At 38.0% G+C, this 20,002-nt stretch overlaps 1 protein-coding gene across 2 annotated transcripts in view; it reads left to right on the top strand.

The window, feature by feature from the left end:
• LOC131064997 (sodium/hydrogen exchanger 1) overlaps positions 1-20,002 on the top strand; it is a 279,796-nt gene that overhangs the window by 33,900 nt on the left and 225,894 nt on the right. For both annotated transcript variants that reach the window (XM_057999375.1, XM_057999366.2), the window contains exon 3: positions 4,643-4,740. In XM_057999375.1, coding sequence (XP_057855358.1) covers positions 4,643-4,740 — 98 coding nt within the window. The remainder of the gene's footprint in view (positions 1-4,642; positions 4,741-20,002) is intronic.

Raw genomic sequence — 20,002 nt, 5'->3', positions numbered from 1 at the left:
GTCTTATCTTTTGACCCTAGAAAACCTTTTCCATTGATGTCAAAGGGGAAGGAGTAGCATAAGGGGAGCATTTCAGTCAGGGAGAGATGTATGCTCCTATTGCAATCAAAAGGTTATTCTTTACAAGGTTGTCATCAATGACAAAGGGGGAGATTGTTAGAATTAGTTGTTATTGAGGTCAAAGGTTATTGAATGTCAGGCAAGATTGGTGAAGATCAAGATTCAATAAAGCTGGTGTCCAAACTATGGTGCCCATATTGGTGAAATTATTGGTGATGTTGCTGTGGTAACTTCAACTTATGTGTGCAGCCCCTCTTTAATTTAGTTGCCCCATTTTGAGAATAATTTAAAATCAATTTTGAGGCCTCTTTGCATGGGCCAACCTTGGGTGAAAGAAATGTAAATAATAAATCTGAATTTAATGTTGGCTGACCTCTTTTGGAGATATTCAAAGTTGTAAATAATCTTCTTATCATTTTGTAATGGGCCAACCCATGTTAAGAAGAATCAGAAACAAAAATAAAGTAGCATTTTGCTGAGGCCAACGCTTGGTATTTTTGGTGCCCATTTAAAATTCAGAATGCAAATAAAATAAATAATATAATTTATTTGTGCCTTGGCCGACCTGGTTTGGAGGGTTGCATTTGTTGGATGAAGAGGTGCTTTAGCATGTATAAATAGAAAATCATTTGAGGTTTATTGTGCAAGCAATTAATGAAGATCATTGCTATCTAGAGCAGACCTAAGAGTAGATTCAAAAGATGATTCATTGCAGACTTCTGAGTAGAAATTATTGAAGATTATTTGCAGATTTAGAGAAGCCATTTTGAGCAGATTTACAAGGGTTATTGGGGCGAATTTGTGAAGGTTTTTGGGCAGATCTAAGAGATATATTAAGCATATGTTAAGACAGATTTTGGTCAAGTATTGAGCTGAGTCTTGAGTTGATTTATAAAGGAGAATTAGAAGTGATTCAAGAAGGTGGTCAAATAATTATCCTATTGCTCTATTGGAGGTTGATGCCTCGTATTCAAAGATATTGGTGTCTCTTTTTGAGTTGGTGCTCAATTGTGGGGATTGATGTTTCTAGTAGGTTTGTGCCGACAAATTATCTAAAGGGGATTGGTGTCTCTTGTGGTTTGTGTAGTGACCATTTCACACATCACCCCATCACAAATGGGGACCCCCTCTCTTGCTTTCAGTTTAGGTTTTAGATAGGTTTGGTAGCAGTCAGATCCTGTAGATTGAGTGAGGTTGAGTTGATTTTTTCCTCAATGCCTTGGCTATGAACGATATGTGATGATCATTCCATTTGATCATCATCTTTAGAGACAAATGCAACGAAGGCAAGTATGAAGATCAGTCATGAGAATTAAGATGATAGATGCAAGGTGAAAGCTTAGACAACATGGAAATGGCTTTGATGAGGATGAGGGACCCTTTGATTGAGGTGGGGCGAGTGCTACTACTCACAGTTTGAGCGAAGTTCAGTCATTGTCAGTGTGTAATGTCCCCTTCTCATTGACGACCTTCCAATGGTCCATTAGCCTATTCCTGAGACCCGTAGGCTAGGTGGAATGAAGAATGAGGGATCCAGCATTGATGAAACGAGGACTTACTATTTTTAGTAAGTTAGGGAATGACTATTTTGGTGACACTATCCCTACTGAGCTCTCCATGCTCTATCTCTGGGCACGAAGATCATGCTTTTCGGAGCATTAGTTCTTGACTTACTATTTTTAGTAAGTGGCAATATGGCATAATTCTATTTCTGGCAGTGGATAGGGTCCTGATTCTGTAGCAGTTCAGTGGTCTTCTTGGCTCAGTTTCATCCGGGTTTTGACAGTTATCAGTATAGGAGTCATATGTGACAAATTAAATATTATTTCCTTATCATATGGTTTAATATTTAATTAATCTGATTAATTGCTATTGATTTATTGAATTTGGGATTAATGCTTATTTTTTATCCTAAGTATTTGGCGAAATTCTTGTGTAATAAGGGATGTCGAATTTATTTGGAGGGATATTATTTTATATTGCATCTCTCTTATTTGCCAAGTAATTAACGTGGGTCCAAGCCTTGGGCTTGAGGGACTTGTGGGGAATTGGCGCCACACTTGGGTCCACATGTAGTGGAATGAAATGCAAATGAAAGGCATTGAATTTGAAGGAATTTGCATTTGAGTTTGAGGTGTGTAAAGTTATAAATATGAGACTTGGGCTCCCATTTGCATGATCTTGAAAAATTGTAATGTTATGTTGCCGGTTTGGCGACAGAACTTGAGGCTTTGGAGTGCATCTCCCTAGTGCTACTTGGTTTCGTACTTGAAATACAGTACGTAGCTGTGCATTGTGTTCTCTTACATTCTCAGAGTTGGCCGTAGACATTTTTGATGCTGAAGTGATTCTGGAGACTGCTGGTTTTGCCTATGGCTGAAGCACATTTTCAATCACACATCTCTGCTGGAGCGACTGACGGTTATGGGTATTAGCTCTATCCTCCTTCCCAACAATGGCGATTCATTTTGTGAGTTTTTAGCAATTTTCATTAAGCAATGAATTTCCTAGACAAAATCGAACTTCCTAGGCATAGCATGGGATTTTGTACTTGCATTGGGATGCGTGCCAAATAAATATTGGGTTGTTTGGATTGGTTGCTGTTGTGAGTGATATATTGTGGGTTTGGGACTGATTTGAGTTGGTTCGGGTGAAAAATGAGGGAGTTATGAGCATTTTGGAGTTTCCATAGGCTGTTGATTTGTACTTTCAGCGTGCAGATTGGTTGTAACAGAAATTTATATTCTTGCTGTAGAAATCTGCATTACTCTTCTCATCTTATCTCTATTTTGTAAGGTTGTTTCAGTAGTACTGATCATCCATTCTTGCTGTTCTTATTTGTAATCCCCACTGCATAAGTGGAAGAGGCTGGCTTGTCGCCTTCTTGCTTGTAATTCAGTTTATGTACTCACTCCTCCCACTGAATAAGTGGTTGAGTGATAAGTTTTAATACAATGGTCCTCCCGCTGAAATATGCGGTAGAGTGATAGCTTAATGTAATGTCCTCCCACTGAAATATGCGGTAGAGTGATTGAGTTTCAGTTTCTTGTTATTTTCCCTTGGCTGGTTTACCGCGAAGAGTTTGGTTTCTATCCTGATGGATAAGCAGAAGGGGCTGGCTTGCCACCCAAGCATTGTAAAGTCAATTTGTTTTATGGTGCTAACAATTCCCGGAACACCGTATACTCTCACCCTCCCAGCTTGGGCTCTCGGTGAACAAAAGGTGGAAGGGTTCCCTTTCAGCAGTTTGAATTATTTCTCTAACCTTAACGGGTTGATGTGTTTGCTTGTAACTCTTACTGTTAAAAAACAAAAAGAAATTTACTGGGATATTACACAGTGACCCCCCAAAACCCCACCTTGCCTTAACTTCTAGTTAGTTCCCCCTCAAAACCACGACCTTCTTGAACGACTGTTAGTGCATGCTAAAATCTCTGCCCAAGGATAGAAGAAAGATTCTAAGGGGATGACTATGCTAATGATCAAGGAAAGATGAATTTAATACATCAAGTATGATGAAGGAGAGGTTAAGATGGATCATCAAAGAAGTTTGGAGGCATTGTCAATGCCTCCCAAAAAGCCCGATCATTTCCAGTCTATGCCCCCCCTAAAACCCCGACCACTTTTGGTCAATGTGACCTCAAAAGTCCGATCTTTTTGTGCTCTAGTTGATGCCCCCTAGAAGTCCCTACCTCTTCTATTCAATGACCATGCAAAAGTCCGGCCACTTTTGGTTGATTAATTCTTGAAAGGAGCTTAGTATTGGTCTTACTAGTGCTCCTAAGTGCTAGTCTCTTTTATACTTGTAAGGAGCTAAGTATTAGTCTCATTTGTAATCAGTTGCTCGCATAAATCATATTTGTAAGCTTCTATAATATATATTTTTTTCCACCAACTACCCTTATGTGAGTCAAAATTGATATGTTGGAGACCATTTATATTATATTCATATCTTTGAAGGCCTAACTATTTCTCTTAAATTGATTTATGCCTATAGGCTATAGTTGTATATAGTTGCAAATTTTTTTGCAGACAATATCTTGTGCATATGCAACTAATGTGCTGTCTTCCTTCTCAAATTTTTCATTATAAGATTTAGCATCTACGGGAAGTTTTTCACTCTATAGCTAAGAGCTTTTAGAATTCAATTAAACTTCGAGCTATTTTCTTCATCCAAAACTAGTCAATATGTGTTAGTGTCTATTTTTTGGTTTAAGGGTGGTCATGAGGAAGCTGAAGGAATTATTATGGTTCCTTTCTTTCCCAAACTTTTCTGCATCAGTGATAACATTGACTTGTTTTGCTCAAGGTATATTAATCAGATTGGTTTGTGGTCTGTTTGATTACTTCAGCTTTCTTACTAGGCTCACAGTAGGTTGTTATAACATTTCATCTTTGATTAATATATAATCTTTTATTTAACCTGTATTAACTACAAACTACAAAGGCTTAGTTCTGTTTATAAAGTAGCCGATTATATTGTTGGAAAGCTAAAATGATGCTAGATTCATTTGTGACAACCTCTTTTAGCTGATTGTTTTTATATTTTATTCAATGTGTTTCATATACATATGTCGTTCAGATTTCAGGTGAAGAAGAAACAATTTTTTCACAACTTCATGACCATTTCATTATTTGGAGCAGTTGGTACCTTCGTATCCTTTTGTATTATATCTATAGGTGAGTTGTTTATTTGAAGCAAGGATTATTTGCACGTCTATACTTCTGACAGCCCATTTGTATGGACAAAGCAATATTTTTACAAAGTCTAAAAGTTGAGGTATGCATATTAAGCATTATATTTTCTTGTATTGTCAATGTTATGAATAATTGTTAATGCTCAATTTTTGTTCTTTCGAGACTGTTGGCACCATCAATGCAAACATACTCCTGCAAAATATATGTCAATGTCCTTGTGTCAGTCAAAACCAGGGTAAAAATGTTACCAACGGAGTTAAATCATATCAATGCCCATTTGTATTCTTTTTTTATAGTAGTTTATGGCTTGGTTTAGTTCTATTACTTTGGATTATTGATTTGGAAAACCCAAGTATTGAAACAAATCTAGTGTGAATGTGCATTACAGCCCAAAAAATGAATAACTTAAGCCATGAAGTGGAAATTTTAAATCTTCAAGATGGTGGAAAAATATCAATCCAATACTGAAGAAGGTATCGAGTTAAATGAGAGAAAAGTAAAGAAGTTCAACCGGACCATAGACATAATCACGTTGTCAGAGATGAAAATTCCATGGGAAACATCTATAAGGAAGTTATGAGCATGCCACCTTAACCCTGGTCCATAGGATTAACCACCAAAACCAAAAAATTCAACCTGGAGTGGTATAACAACAAACGCAAGGCAGTTCAATCAAATGTCATATAAAAATTCAAGTCAGAGAGAATTTGTTCTACGGATATAATTTAAGGTCACATTGATGGCATTTAAATTGTTAAATTTGATCAGATTTAATTAGATGGATAATTTTAAATTTTAATAACACTTATATGTGCAATATCAATTGGTTCAATGTATAATATATGTTTGATAACTTAATGTATTCAGTATTGCAAATAATATAATTCTTATTCACTGTTATAGATAGATCAGAATTCCTTAATGCTGATATTCGAACTGTCCAAGTTTGAATATGGTGAATACTTTAAGTTTATACTGTAACTATGCTTGCAGACCGCACACTGTTCTCACACGATATGAAGGGTTTATCGTGCTTCGTACTACATATGTTATACCGAATATCTATTGTCTTGATCGCTGGCCACATACATATGTGGCACCATATATACACATGGTCGGTCGCATAGGGTTGCGACTCTATATGGAACCAATATGGTTCCACATAGAGTCGTAACCCTATGAGGCAGGACTCAGTTTTATTTAATAACAGCAATCAGCAATGTACTAAATAACAATCGATCGGTGTAGCATAATATTGTTCTATGTGTAATTAATTAATAATAAAAGATTATTATTAATTACACATAGAATCGGTAACACATTTAACCGATTCAAATGTTTATATAAAAACAATAATAATTAACATAATGATTTAGTCAATTTAATAACTGATCTGTAATGTCCCCTTCTCGATGATCTACTCACAGTGGTCCATTGGCCTATTCCTGAGACTCGTAGGCTATGCGGAATGAAGAATTAGGGTTTCAAACATTGATGAGGCGAGAAGTTAGAACTTACTATTTTTAGTAAGTCAGGGGTTGGCTGTTTTGATGATACTGTCCTACTGAGCTTTCCATGCTCTGTCACTGGGTGCGAAGATCATGCTTTTCGGAGTAGTAGTTCATGACTTACTATTTTTAGTAAGTGGCAGTATTTAGTATTTCTATTTTTGGTAGTGGATAGGGTCCTGGTCTTGCAGCAGTTCTTTGGTCTTCTTCACTCCGCTTCATCCTGGTTTCTGTTAATGATTAGTATGAATGTCATAAGTAATTTAATTAAATATTATATCCTTGTCAAAGGTTAATATTTAAATATTTATAGTTACTGATTAATTGTGGAGATGACTTAGGAAAATTAATTAAGTAATGTTCATTTGATTATCTCCTAAGTCAGAGGGTGAATTATGGTGGCCATTTAGAGGATTAAAACATCTATGGTCTAATGTTTATTTTGCAAAACATGACGCCACCTTGAGGAAGTTCGAACTTACCTAGGAGAGGTAAGTGGGCGCCAAGTGAGTGGGGAGACATAAGGTGAAATGAAGTTGAATTTGAGAGAAGTTTGGCGCCATTTGCATTTGCATTTGGGGAGGCGTGGAGTTATAAATAAGAGCCTTGGGCTTTCATTCTGGACATCTTGAAAATTTGCATTGTTATGGTGCCGGATTGGCGTCAAAACTTTGAGGCTTCGGAGTGCGGCTCCCTATTGCTTTCTAGTTTCGTACTTGAAATATAGTACCTAGCTGTGTACTGTAATCTACCAATCTTTCAGTGCATATCTTAGTCCTTTTGGTGTTTGGAGAGATTTTTGGAGTTGCTAGTTTACCTATGGCTGAAGCACATTTTTGATCACACCTCTCTGCCTGAGTGACTGGTCATTCTGGGTACCGACTCATTCTTCCTTCCTGCTACTGGCGATTTATCCTGCAAGTTTTAGCACCTTGCATTGAGTATGGAATTTAATATTGCAAATCGAAATTATTTGGTTAGGCGTGGGTTTTAGAGGGTGCATTGGGATGCGTGCCAAATAAATGATTGTGTTTTGATAGCTTACCTTTGGTTTGTCTTCATCATTGCTGGTCTAGTGTTGGTTTAGGACTGATTTTGGGTGAATTGGGTGAGTATTGAGAGAGATATGAGTGATTTAGTGGGTTCATAGGCTGCTGGTTATGCATTTCCACCCTGCAGTTTTGATGTTAGTCGAGTTTCAGGTTTATTATCTTTGATGTTCAGCATTACTCTTCTACTCTCACTCTCTCTGTTATTGTAAGGTTAAGTAGTAGTACTACTAACCCATTTTGGCTTGTAAATTCTCACCCCCCTGAAAAGTGGAAGAGGCTGGCATGCGCCTATATTAGTTAAATTGTAATTTAGTCCTCCTGCTGCATAAGCGGTCGAGTGATGATTGGTTGTAATGGTCCTCCAGCTGCATAAGCGGTCGAGTGATGATTGGTTGTAATGGTCCTCCCGCTGCATAAGCGGTCGAGTTGAGTTTTTTGTAATTCAGTCCTCCTGCTGAAATATTGCGGTTGAGTGATTTGTGTCTGCTGTATGTTTCTCTTGGCTGGTTCACCGCCAAGATTCTTGAACCAGCCAAGATTCTTTCTTTCCCGCTGGATAAGCGAAAGGGGCTGGCTTGCCGCCCAATATTGTATTCACTTTATCATTCTAGCAGATTTGTGATCTAATGATCCCCTCTTCACCGTATGCTCTCACCTTGCCACATTGGGCACTTTTTGATCAAAAAGTGGAAGGGTTGCATTTTTCAGCAAGCTTTGAGGTTATATGTTGGTTGATGATTCTTATTGGTCTTAAAAAAACAAAAAAAATATCCGGGATATATATTCACTGTTATAGATAGATCAAAATTCCTTAATTTTGATATTCGAACTATCCAAGTTCGAATATGGAGAATACTTTATATTGTAACTATGCTTGGAGATTGCACACTGTTCTCACATGATATGAAGGGTTTATCGTGCTTCGTATTGCATATCTTATACCGAATATCTATTGTCTTGATCGCTGGCCACATACATATGTGGCACCATATATACACATGGTCGGTCGCATAGCGTTGCGACTCTATATGGAACCAATATGGTTCCACATAGAGTCGTAACCCTATGAGGCACGACTCAGTTTTATTTAATAACAGCGATCAGCAATGTACTAAATAACAATCGATCGGTGTAGCATAATACTGTTCTATGTGTAATTAATTAATAATAAAAGATTATTATGAATTACACATAGAATCGGTAACACATCTAGCTGATTCAAATGTTTATATAAAACAATAATAATTAACATAATGATTTAGTCAATTTAATTACTGATCTGCAATATGAGAATAATTAAGGATAGAGATAATAGTTAAATATACAAATGTCTAAGGCCGATAGGCCAGTTAGACATTTGACTAATTAAATGATTAACTGACCAAAGCTATATATTTTCAACTCTCCCTCTTAGCTAGGGAGGAATATATCTATCCTTAAATATTACATTACCTTATAGTGATGTCATGGACACAATAACTTCATCAATTGTTTGAGATAATGATATCACCTCATTGTGACATCATGAGTTATGGCATATCCACGGATACCGTGTCACATGATATCCACCATAAATCTTATAATGTAATATCCACCATTAGGGCTTGTCCACGGATATCACGTCTCATGATATCCACCATTATGGCATTTTAGGGGTATTACATCATGGCATGTCCATGGATATTACGTCTCATAATATCCACCATGAATATCTCTTTATGTAACACCAACCATTATGGCTTATCCACGGATATCACGTCTCAGGATATCCACCATTATGGTATATCCATAGATATTACTTCTAGAGATATCAACCATCATGACATATTTATAGATATCACGTCTCATGATATCCATCATAATGGTGAGTTCAATCAATATCGTAAGATTGTCACCTTACAATAATGATCAGATATACAAGTGTTTATCATTGAGAGATTGTCACCTCACAATGATATCCACCATGGCTCATCCAGAAGGTGAACACAAAAGTATAAGAAGGCCATCACGGATTCTCTCACGTGATGTTGTCATGGAGTCACACACATGACATTAATCATGAACCATATCAGATTAATAAGTTGCATTAAGAGTTTACATTTTAAACATCTTTGCTCAAATAGAAGAATACATTAGTATAACATATAACTAAATCAATTATGTTGAGACTCAATCTCAGCTAGGGTTTCATTCTTTACCATACCAAACTTATCCCGAAAGTACACACACTTTATACTAAGAAGGGGGTTCGTGAGAATGTCCATCGTTTGCTCATTAGTACTAATGTATCTTAACTGAATAGCATACCTTTCCACATGCCTTGACCTTTTGTGAAATACAAGGTTGGAGTCTGCATCACTCTTGGTGTATTCGAAGCTTGTCAAGTATTCATCTATTCAGAATTATCATGGCCTGGGAGTTAGTATAAAGACCTTACAATTTATATCCATTGGATTTCATCTCATGAATCATAATTCTCTGATTAATTACTAGAGAAACTATTTCGACATAGTCCACTCCCTCTGAATCAATATGACCAAGTTTCTTGGATATTAATTTGAAGTAGATCTTCTTAGTTGCTCCCTCTATCACGGAAGCATCCCCTGCTCACATGGACCCAATCATGGAAGATATCTTGCTTCAGGAGACTCTCATTTTCTGGTATGATCCTCATACGTTTGAAAGTGCTAGATCCAAACCACTGTGGATCTACTGTCATAAGATTGAGCCTTGCAAAAATTACTTATAGCTTTTCAAAGATGACTGTAGCACTTCTGTAAGTAAATATTGTTTCATAAAAAATGGAAATTCAAAATTTCAGAATCTCCACTAAAGTCCTCTGCATATTCCTCCTGAATTTCAATCTCTTAATCACAAATAGAACTCTAAAATTTCACAAGCTGTGATCCTAAGGATGTCTTGGATGTAAGGGATAAGTTTCTCATAGTAAATTGAAGAAATTTAACCATAGGATATCGAGATGTAGCTTGTTGTAAACAAACATCTGCTAACAATGTTGATTCACAAGACACAAATAACACACATAATGTAATTGCATGAATTAATAACTACATATGAAATTCATGAACATTATTCAATCATAAAAGAAGAACTTATCTCTTTCAAGTCAGAATATGAATCCATCTGAATCCTTTTGTGGAAGAGTTTCACCAACATCCGCAATGGAAGCTTGAGGCATAGTCCTGGTAGGACATTGCATTGCATAGTGACCATATTTGTCACATCTAAAGCATTGGATTTCTGAAATATTCTTCCTTCTTTTGAATGTAGGAGCACCGTTAGATTCCTTATCTTTCTTCCTTTTTAAATGTCCTTTCTTAGCTATCATCTTTGACGAGTGAGAGGCAATTACATGAATATCTTCATTTATGGGGCTTTGACCAATGCCTCTTATAGCTAATCTAGACTTTTCTTGAATGCAATCTTGCTTTAATCGATCAAACCTAGGAAGTTTTTATCTTGCGCTTACCCTTGAATAAATGCCTCCCATGAGGAGGGGAGACCATTTAGTGCCAGCATGGTTAATTCTTTGCTCTCTATTGTGTGACCTATAGTAGAGAGTTGATCTTTCAATTCAGTAATCCTCATGAAGTATGAGGTGATGAATTCACCTTTTGTCATTTTGACATGATGGAGTTGTTGCTTTAGAGCAAGAGCTTGGCTTGTGTTGTTTATCTCATACATTTTCTCTAATGATTTGAACATGCCATAGGCAGTCTCCATCTTGGAGATAATTGGCACAATATTATCTTTCACCGAGTCAACTAACATCTTCATGGCTTTATTGTTCTTTCTCATCCATTGAAGCTTTTCATCTTCTTCTTCTGGTTCCGATATGGCTTTCTTCACAAATCCATCTAATTCATTTTCACTCAAGTCAAGCATCATTCTGAACTTCCAAGATATGAAATAAGATGCTCCCTCGAGTCTGTCTTCAACTCTAATCCCATTCACCATCTTGATGTTGATAGGAGATGATGATTTTGAAGATGGTAGTAGAAAGATAATCTCGCTTTTGTAAATCAGATCTGATCTTTTCCTTAACCTGGCTCTGATACCATGTTAAATTTGATCAGATTTAAATAGGTAGATAATTTTAAATTTTAATAACACTTATATGTTCAATACTTTAGCTCAGGTATTCAATATCAATTGGTTCGATGTATAATATATGTTTGATAAATAATATAATTCTTATTCACTGTTATAGATAGATCAGAATTCCTTAATTCTGATATTGGAACTGTCCAAGTTTGAATATGGTGAATACTTTATACTGTCACTGTGCTTGCAGACCGCACACTGTTCTGACACGATATGAAGGGTTTATCGTGCTTCGTACTGCCTATGTTATACAAAATATCTATTGTCTTGATCACTGACCACATACATATGTGGCACCATATATACACATGGTCGGTCGCATAGGGTTGCGACTCTATGTGGAACCGACATGGTTCCACATAGAGTCGTAACCCTATGAGGCACGACTCAGTTTTATTTAATAACAGCGATAAGCAATTTACTAAATAACAATTGATCGGTGTAGCATAATACTGTTCTATGTGTAATTAATTAATAATAAAAGATTATTATTAATTACACATAGAATCGGTAACACATATTTAACCGATTCAAATGTTTATATAAAACAATAATAATTAACATAATGATTTAGTCAATTTAATTACTGATCTGCAGTAAGAGAATAATTAAGGATAGAGATAATAGTTAATTATACAAATGGCTAAGGCCGATAGGCCAATTAGACATTTGACTAATTAAATGATTATCTGACTGAAGCTATACGTTTTCAACATAAATGAGCCCTCTTAAAAATCTTAGTAGTGGAATTGAAGGAAATATTGTTTATAATTAGCAGATTTGCAGTTACATAGCAGTAGATTGTTAGTTGTGTGTTTCGAATATTAATAATCATCTATTCTATGAGTGAGTGTGTTCAATTAATCAAAATAATATTCAAGACGACTCCCAAGCCGTTCTAGGAGTCTCCTGCAGTAAATGCTTACCTTCCACTTATGGCTTATAAGGATGGGGATAAAATTCCCCCAAACATTCTCCAAAACGACAATGTTCAAGGGCCTCCAAACCAAAACCAAGGTTTAGGTTTCGGGTCGACAAAATCGTTCAAGTAGGTGCTGGAAGGTGAACGGTCCATGATGCCAAGCAAACCTAAATTCATTGCAGAACCAAGAAATCATGATGCGATCGATACCCTCAACGAAAAAGGTAAGGTTTCTTCCTCTGCCAATAAAATTGTCATTAGTCCGAACGAAGGCATGAATGCTGTGATTTCTAGGGAGAAAATTAGGCTTAAAGATAGTGCCATCTTCCTGGCTGCCCTAGATGTGGATAGGGTGCCATCTAGGCAATTTTTGAATAAATGGCTGCAAGACGTCTGGTTTAATAAACTAGGGCTTCATTACTCGTACTGCAGAATGATACAAAAAGGTCTATTTCTGTTATTTTTCAATGATTCGGGTAGCCAAAAGAAAGCTATCGAAAAGCAGTTTTGTTATATTGGTAATTCATGTTTTAGAGCAATCAAATGGGATCCAGATTGCTGTCATGAGGAAATATTGGCTTTGTCTAACCCTCGATGGGTAACCATAAAAAGTGTTCCCCCGATTCTCTGGTCCTATATACACAAAATTGTGGAACCTTTGGGTAGAATTATAAAAATGGACTCTTCTCCTACTTTATTGCTGCGTCTTGATGCTAGGGTTTTGATTGCCTTCCATCCAGGTGTGGAATTTCCATCTGAAATTGTTATTAATTTGGGGGATGTGTCTTTCTCGTGTGCTATTGAATATCTCAGGGGTTTGAATGCTTGCCATGTATGCAAGAGGAGTGGTCATTTCAAGAAATCCTGCCCTTTGATTGCTGCCCGCCGCCCGACCCCTGCTTATCCCATTCCACAACCACCTTAGAATGACCCTAGTCCTTCCCGTGAGGAGGGGGCTAGCCATTTCCTTGCTGCTCAACCCCATGCTTCTCCCTCTCCTTCCGCCCCTTCCATAGAAGAAAGCATTTTGAAATACTGTCAGGCCCTAAAAGATGCTAGGGTTGCTTCTGAACCACCTAGATCTTCACTTCATGATAATTCAGATTTGCAGAATGATAATCGAGGCCCTAGGACCCAAAATGCACAACAGATTGTGCTTGATAAACTCAAGAGAGTTGCAGAAGCTAGAAAGTAACTTGAAATTGCCATTGATACCCAAAAAGGGAATTCTGATTTTGAAGCACCCCTGTTCTCTGTTGAGGATAGTGGTAAGGGTAACAGGGTTGGCACCCCTGTTGTTGATTGTGACACCGTGGGGCCTGTGGATGACACTGTACCTCCCAATAGTGTACCAGGAATTATGGATGAAGACCCTAATCAGTATATAGAAGTGAACAGTAGCTCTTGAATCAAGGAGGTTCAAAATACTCCTCCAGAGGGCCGATTAAAAAGCATTAAGGCTGTCCCTGAAACATACAATGAATTAGAGGGTCCTCAACTGGGCATGGACACTCAAAGGTCCCTCCCTAGTGCCCTAATTAAGGACTTGGTTGCCCCCCTGCTGTCCTTACCCCTATTCTGAACAAGGATTTTGACCTCTTGCTGAATAACGAGGATATCAAGATGGATCTTCCTGGAAGCGATTCACAAAACTTCTGTAAGGAGCTTGTCCCTTATGACCAGTCATGAAAATTTGTACCTGGCATAGGGGAGCAAAAAGATGGTTTCATTGAGGTTAAATAAAAAAAATCAAGAAAAAACAGAACCCCCAAAAGTACCAAAGAGCCATGTATTAGGAGGGAATCACTTGGGGCTGATCAGATTTCTGAAAATAGAAAGAAAAGGGGTAGGCCTAACTCCTCTGTGGCCTTTGATTCAAACAATCTAAATAATAAGGAGGAGTGGCCCAAACGTTTTGACAGCTTTAAAAGCCCCATGGACATATCTAACTGACTATGAAAATGATTTTGAACACAGTTTCATGGAATATTAGGGGACTTGAGTCTCCTGATAGAAAATACATAGTCAAGAGTTTCCTCCATATGCATAAAAACATTGACTATCTTATGCTCCAGGAATCAAAGGCTATTGGATTCACTCTTGAGATAAGCCTAAAATGGATTTGTAGGGATGCAAGATATTTTCACACTAATCACCCGAAGGGAAGAGGGGGAGCTGCCATCCTCCTTAGCCATAAATGGGCCAATAATGTGGTTAGGTGGGGGCAATCACCATGCACAAGGGCAGTATGGGCTATCCATAAAGTGGAGGATAGGACATTTGGTATATGCTCCCTATATGCCTCAAATGATTATAGAGAATGTAGTGAGCTTTGGAATTGGATTTCTCAACTGGAGAATGTACCTTGGATAATTGGTGGCGATTTCAATATGGTTGAATGTGCACAAGACAAGAGGGGTGGATCTAGATTTGAATGGAAAGGATTGGAGAGAGTGCATTGGAATAGAATGATCAATAAAATGAACATGGTGGATCCTATTGCAGGGAGGAAAAATGAGATGAACACTGTATGGTTTACTTGGTGCAATTATCAACAACATAACAGGAGGGTATACTGCAGGCTAGACATATTCTACTACAATAAAGACTTCTTTACTATTCAAAAGAATGAGTTGGGTGACAGATACTCGGTTATCCCTTATACTTTATCTAACCATCACCCAATTTAAATGTCCATTGGTTTCTCTAAACAGAGTCCTTCCCAGACCATTAGGTCTGAATCCTTTTTGCTCAATGTCAATCTCCTGGAGGACGAAGATGTAAGGTATGCCTTGTATATCATTAGAATTTTTAATGAGGGCAATATGTCTCTTGTTTCCAACATTGACAAGTGGAACCAAAACATCAAGAGCTGGAAAACCTTATGTCAAACCGTTGGGAAGAAAAGGGCTAAGGATGCTAGAATTTCAGAGTTGTATTGGCAAGAGTGCATTTGTAGGGCCGAACAAAATCTGCAAAGTGACCTAGAAAATGAATAGTTTACTTAAGATCTTATTAAAACAAAGGCAGTTTTGAGAAATTTGCAAAATTGTTAAGTAAAAGGGTGGAAAACTAGAGCAAGGCTCAATTGGTTGGAAGTTGGTGATAAGGGTTCCAAATTCTTTTTTCAATTGCTTAAGATGAAAGAGGCCAAAGAAAGGATCCCGAGCATTTGGGAAGGTAGCTCCAATATCTCGGATCCAAAAGGAAATATTGAATTGCTTTGCCAAGTTCTACAAGGACCTTTTCACTTCTGAAGACCGAGTAGTGACTAGCAGCAGGCCAGAGAGCTCATTAGAAATTTGATCCCTAAGAAATTTAATTAGGAGGATGTTGACTACTGTGCTATGCCTATCACAAGAGATGAAATTAAGAATGCTATTCTTTCCTTGAGCAATGATAAGTCCCCGGGACCTGATGGGTTCCCAATTGAGTTCTATAAGATGAATATTGATTGGGTCCCGGATGACTTAACCAAATTGTATGAGGAGTCAATCTGTAAGGGTACATTGGGGAAAGAAATTAACCAAGGCCTAATATAGCTTATCCCAAAAGATGGAGATAGGACACTAATTAAGAACTGGAGACCTATCACTTTACTGAACGTGTCATATAAAATTCTTGCAAAGGCAATGGCAATTAGAATGGAAAAGATACTTCCCAAGATAATAAGCCCCACCCAAACGGGGTTTTGTAAGGGGAAGATATATCCTAGAAAATCTCATTACATGCTGGGAATCATTGAACTAGGCAAAGATCACTGGACAAAATGGTGCAATGCTGCTAATAGACTTTGAAAAGGCCTATGACAGAATTGAATGGGGATTTATTATTCAGATGCTTGAGAGTTTTGGCTTCCCTGACACATATTGCAGAATGATTTAGACTTTTCTCGTTGGTGCTAATGCAAGTGTGGAAGTGAATGGGTTAAGGTCTGACAACTTTGGGCTCTCTAGATCTATCAGGCAGGGTTGCCCGTTGGCCCCCGCTCTTTTTACTCTTGCTGCAAATGCTTTATATTATATGCTAAAGGCTAATGAACTCTCCCCTAGAGTCAAAGGTATTACTCTCCCTAATAAGGAGGAAGTTGCTAATATCCAGTTTGCAGACGATACAACAGTATTGTTGGTGCTAGAAGAGGATAACCTTGTGGCTCTACTTGAGAATATTGACATATTTTGTAAAGTATCTGGGAGTAATATTTCTTTACATAAGTTCATCATGCTGGGTTGGGATTGCTCTCCCCCAAGTTGGTTCTCCAAATTTGACCTCATGTGGGGAGGTCCTAATCAGATTGTGAGATATCTGGGTATCCCATTCTCTGTCTCGCTCAACTTGAAGGAAATGTGGGAGTGGGTGAAGAATAAAATAGACAAAAAACTTGCCAAGTGGAACAAGAACTTCCTATCATTAGCTGGGAGATTTCAAGTCTGTCAAAAGGTTCTATCTTCTTTTAGCATCTAGTACTCCTCTGCTTGGCTGTTTAATAACTATGAATTCAATCATATTCAAAAAACTGTCAGGGGTATCCTATGGTCGGATGGAAAAGGCACCAAAAAACAACATGCATTCAAGTGGGATTGGTGTATAATGAGGAAAGAGAGGGGTGGCATGGGGCTGAAAGATCTTAACCTTCAAGGTGTTGCTCTTGCTGCGAAATGGATTTTCAAAGCCATTGAATGCGAGGAGCCATGGAAAGTTTTAATTAGAGCTAATATAATGAATTTTGTGCCCCAAAAAGCTAGAAAATGGAAAGGCCTCCCCTTCAGTGACTTAATTGTTGGTCAATTTGAGGTCTCTCCCTCTGGTTCAGAGATATTTAAATCACTGTGGAAAGCATGGGAAATTGTAAAGCAGTTTATTGGGAATAATAAGTTCGCTCCAGCCAATGGTTGTATTCATGGTGACAGGTCACTGTGGTGGAATATCAGAGATAAGGGTAAACCCCTTGCAATAGTTCAAGGATGCTTTGCCCTCAAGTGGTTTGATAAAGGTATCAAGAACTTTGAAGACATTGTGCAGAATGGTCATCTCCTGTCTTGGGATGATATTGCAAACAAGTTTGGTGTGCCTCTAACATAGTTCACAACATATGCGGTTCTGAAGGATGCTCTCTGCTCCCTCCTTGCCTTGGGCCCTATGTCCTGCATTAAGTCCTCTCCTGTCTCCTTCTGTTGGCCAAACAATACTTCCTGCCCACTCATTAAGGCCAAAACTATTTATAACTTCCTTGTGGATAATTTTGCTATTATTTACCATATTAACTGTAAATGGAAGCTGGACTTTGATGGTTCATATTGGAATAAGGCATGGGACAGAATTTGGGAAGGTCCATGTTAACCTAAAAAGAAGTTTTTTCTTTGGGGACTTATCTTACACAAGCTGCATCTAAAAGATAGGGATGGTACTCATTTTGTTTGTAAACTGTGCCGCCTTCTTGAAGCAGTTCAACATATTTTCTATGACTGTCTTTTTGCTAAAGAGGTGTGGAACTGTGTTGGCATCACTTTTAGAGATCATTATTTGTCTTATGTTGATGTTATCCTAGGTCACATAAAGGGCATCAGGAAGATTGCTAACTACTTTTGGTCTTGTTTATCTCTAGAGATTTTATGGTTAATATGGAAGTTTCAGAATAATGATATTTTTAATGGTAAGACTAGAAACCTTACTGAGTCTTTGAGGAGACTCATTTTGGAGCTTCTTGCATTGCAGGTAACTGTGGTCATCAAACTAGAGGATGACAAATTTGCTCGATGGATAGAGGAGGGTTCAACAACAATTTATATTAGGGGGCCCCCTCATGACTACATGTTGTGACCTTTTTCACACATCGCCCCATTGCAAATGGGGACCCTCTCTTTTCTTGCTTTCTAGGGTTTTTGTTAGCTTCTCGTGGCCTTCCGCTTTAGTTTCGCCAAGCCTTGCTCAGTTTTGAATGGTTCGAGTTCTAGTGATTGAAAGTTAGTTTTTGCAAGCCAAGTGATACCAAAGTCCGGATGTTGTCAAAGTGCCTAGAAAGGCCAAAGGACAAAGATCGCAATTGATTTGGACAAATTTGAACAACTTTCTATTTTTAGAAAGTTTGCTTTTTTGCTTTTTCCTATTTTTTAGGAAGTTTCATTTTTGGCATTTTTAGCCCAATCCCCGGTATGGCTATTTTTAGAAAGTTTTCCCTATTTTTTAGGGATGCCTGCTTGTTGCTTTTTCAGAGTGGGGACCTAGGGTTTGCACTAATACCACTGGACTGCTTCAATCGCAACCAAAAAATTTCCAAGTTTTGACCTAAAAAGGTAGGTTCCTACATTATAGGGGTCATGATGCTTCAGATCGTTTGCCTGAGTGTGGATTTCAAATTTAAAGTCAATTTGGTTAAAATTGGTAAAATTGTGAAATTTTGAAATTTTCCAAATATTTTTCTAAGTCTTGCTAATGGATGATGTTGAGTGTAATGGCAGGTGATAGAAACTCCGCCCTATGGGATGGAAGTCATCCAAAAAGTCCACCTTGAGGAGGTAGTCCATAGTCCACCATGTTGGAGGGACCACCAAAGTCTGCCCATGGTGAAGTGAAGAAACTCCGCCCCATCGAGAGATGTCTAAACTCTGCCCAAGCTATGGGGGATGCCCAAAGTCCGCCCATGGTGAAGTGAATAAAGTCCGCCCATGGAGAGCACCTTCAAAAACTCCGCCATTGGTTGATATGCCTTCAAAGTCTGCCCTCTTTGATGCCTTTCAAAGTCCGCCCTCTTTGATGACTTCCAAAGTCCGCCATCCTTGGTGAAAGACCAAAAGGTCGCCCTTGGAGATGCCTTTCAAAGTCTGCCTTGGTGATGCCGCCATGAGGTGTTTCAAAAACTCCACCTTGCTGGAGGTAGCCTCAAACTCCGCCCTCCTTGGTGTCCTTCAAAAACTCCGCCATTTGGAGAGAGTATAAAACTCTGCCATGTTTGATGGGGTACTTCAAAAGTCCGCCATGCTTAAGGAAGGGCCATCAAAGTCCGCCCATGATAGTGTCCTTCCTAAACTTCGCCCTCTTTGATGTTGTAGAGTGGTCTCTAAAGTCTGCCATGGAGAGAGTCCAAAACTCCGCCCAAACTATAATGATTAGAAGTCATCCAAAAAGTCCGCCATAAAATGGAAGCCTTCAAAAGTCCGCCCTATGGATGGGATGAAAGAATTTTAAGGCAAGCAAACTCCAACATGATGATAGAGGCACCTCTAAACTCCGCCTAAGCATCATATTAGAAGATGAAAACTCCACCCAAGCATGAAGTTGAAGCCTCAAAACTCTGCCCTACTCTTGGAAATTAAACAAAGTCAACAACAAGTTCAAAATCGAATTCAAATGCTAGTGATGTCATTAAATCTTCCTAAAATTCGAACTTCTAACTAATTTAGAAAGTTGAAAAAAGAGATTTTCGAAGATCAATGAGCTGGGAAATCAAAATGGAAACTCGTGTTGGAACTATGAATTAAAATTGGACAGAAGATATTTGCAGGTTGAAGTAATCTTTAGACTGAGTTCCAAATTAGAAACCTTTTGGAAGATGCCAATCTATAGGCCTAGTTCAAATTTATGGACTGAATCCAATTTAGAAACTTGCACAAGAAGAAGATTTTCGAACTCAAAGAGAT

This window comes from Cryptomeria japonica, chromosome 1, assembly GCF_030272615.1.
Source record: "Cryptomeria japonica chromosome 1, Sugi_1.0, whole genome shotgun sequence".
Taxonomy (NCBI): Eukaryota; Viridiplantae; Streptophyta; class Pinopsida; order Cupressales; family Cupressaceae; genus Cryptomeria; species Cryptomeria japonica.
The sequence above is the reverse complement of the archived record's forward strand: the minus strand, read 5'-3'. Positions and strand labels throughout refer to the sequence as shown.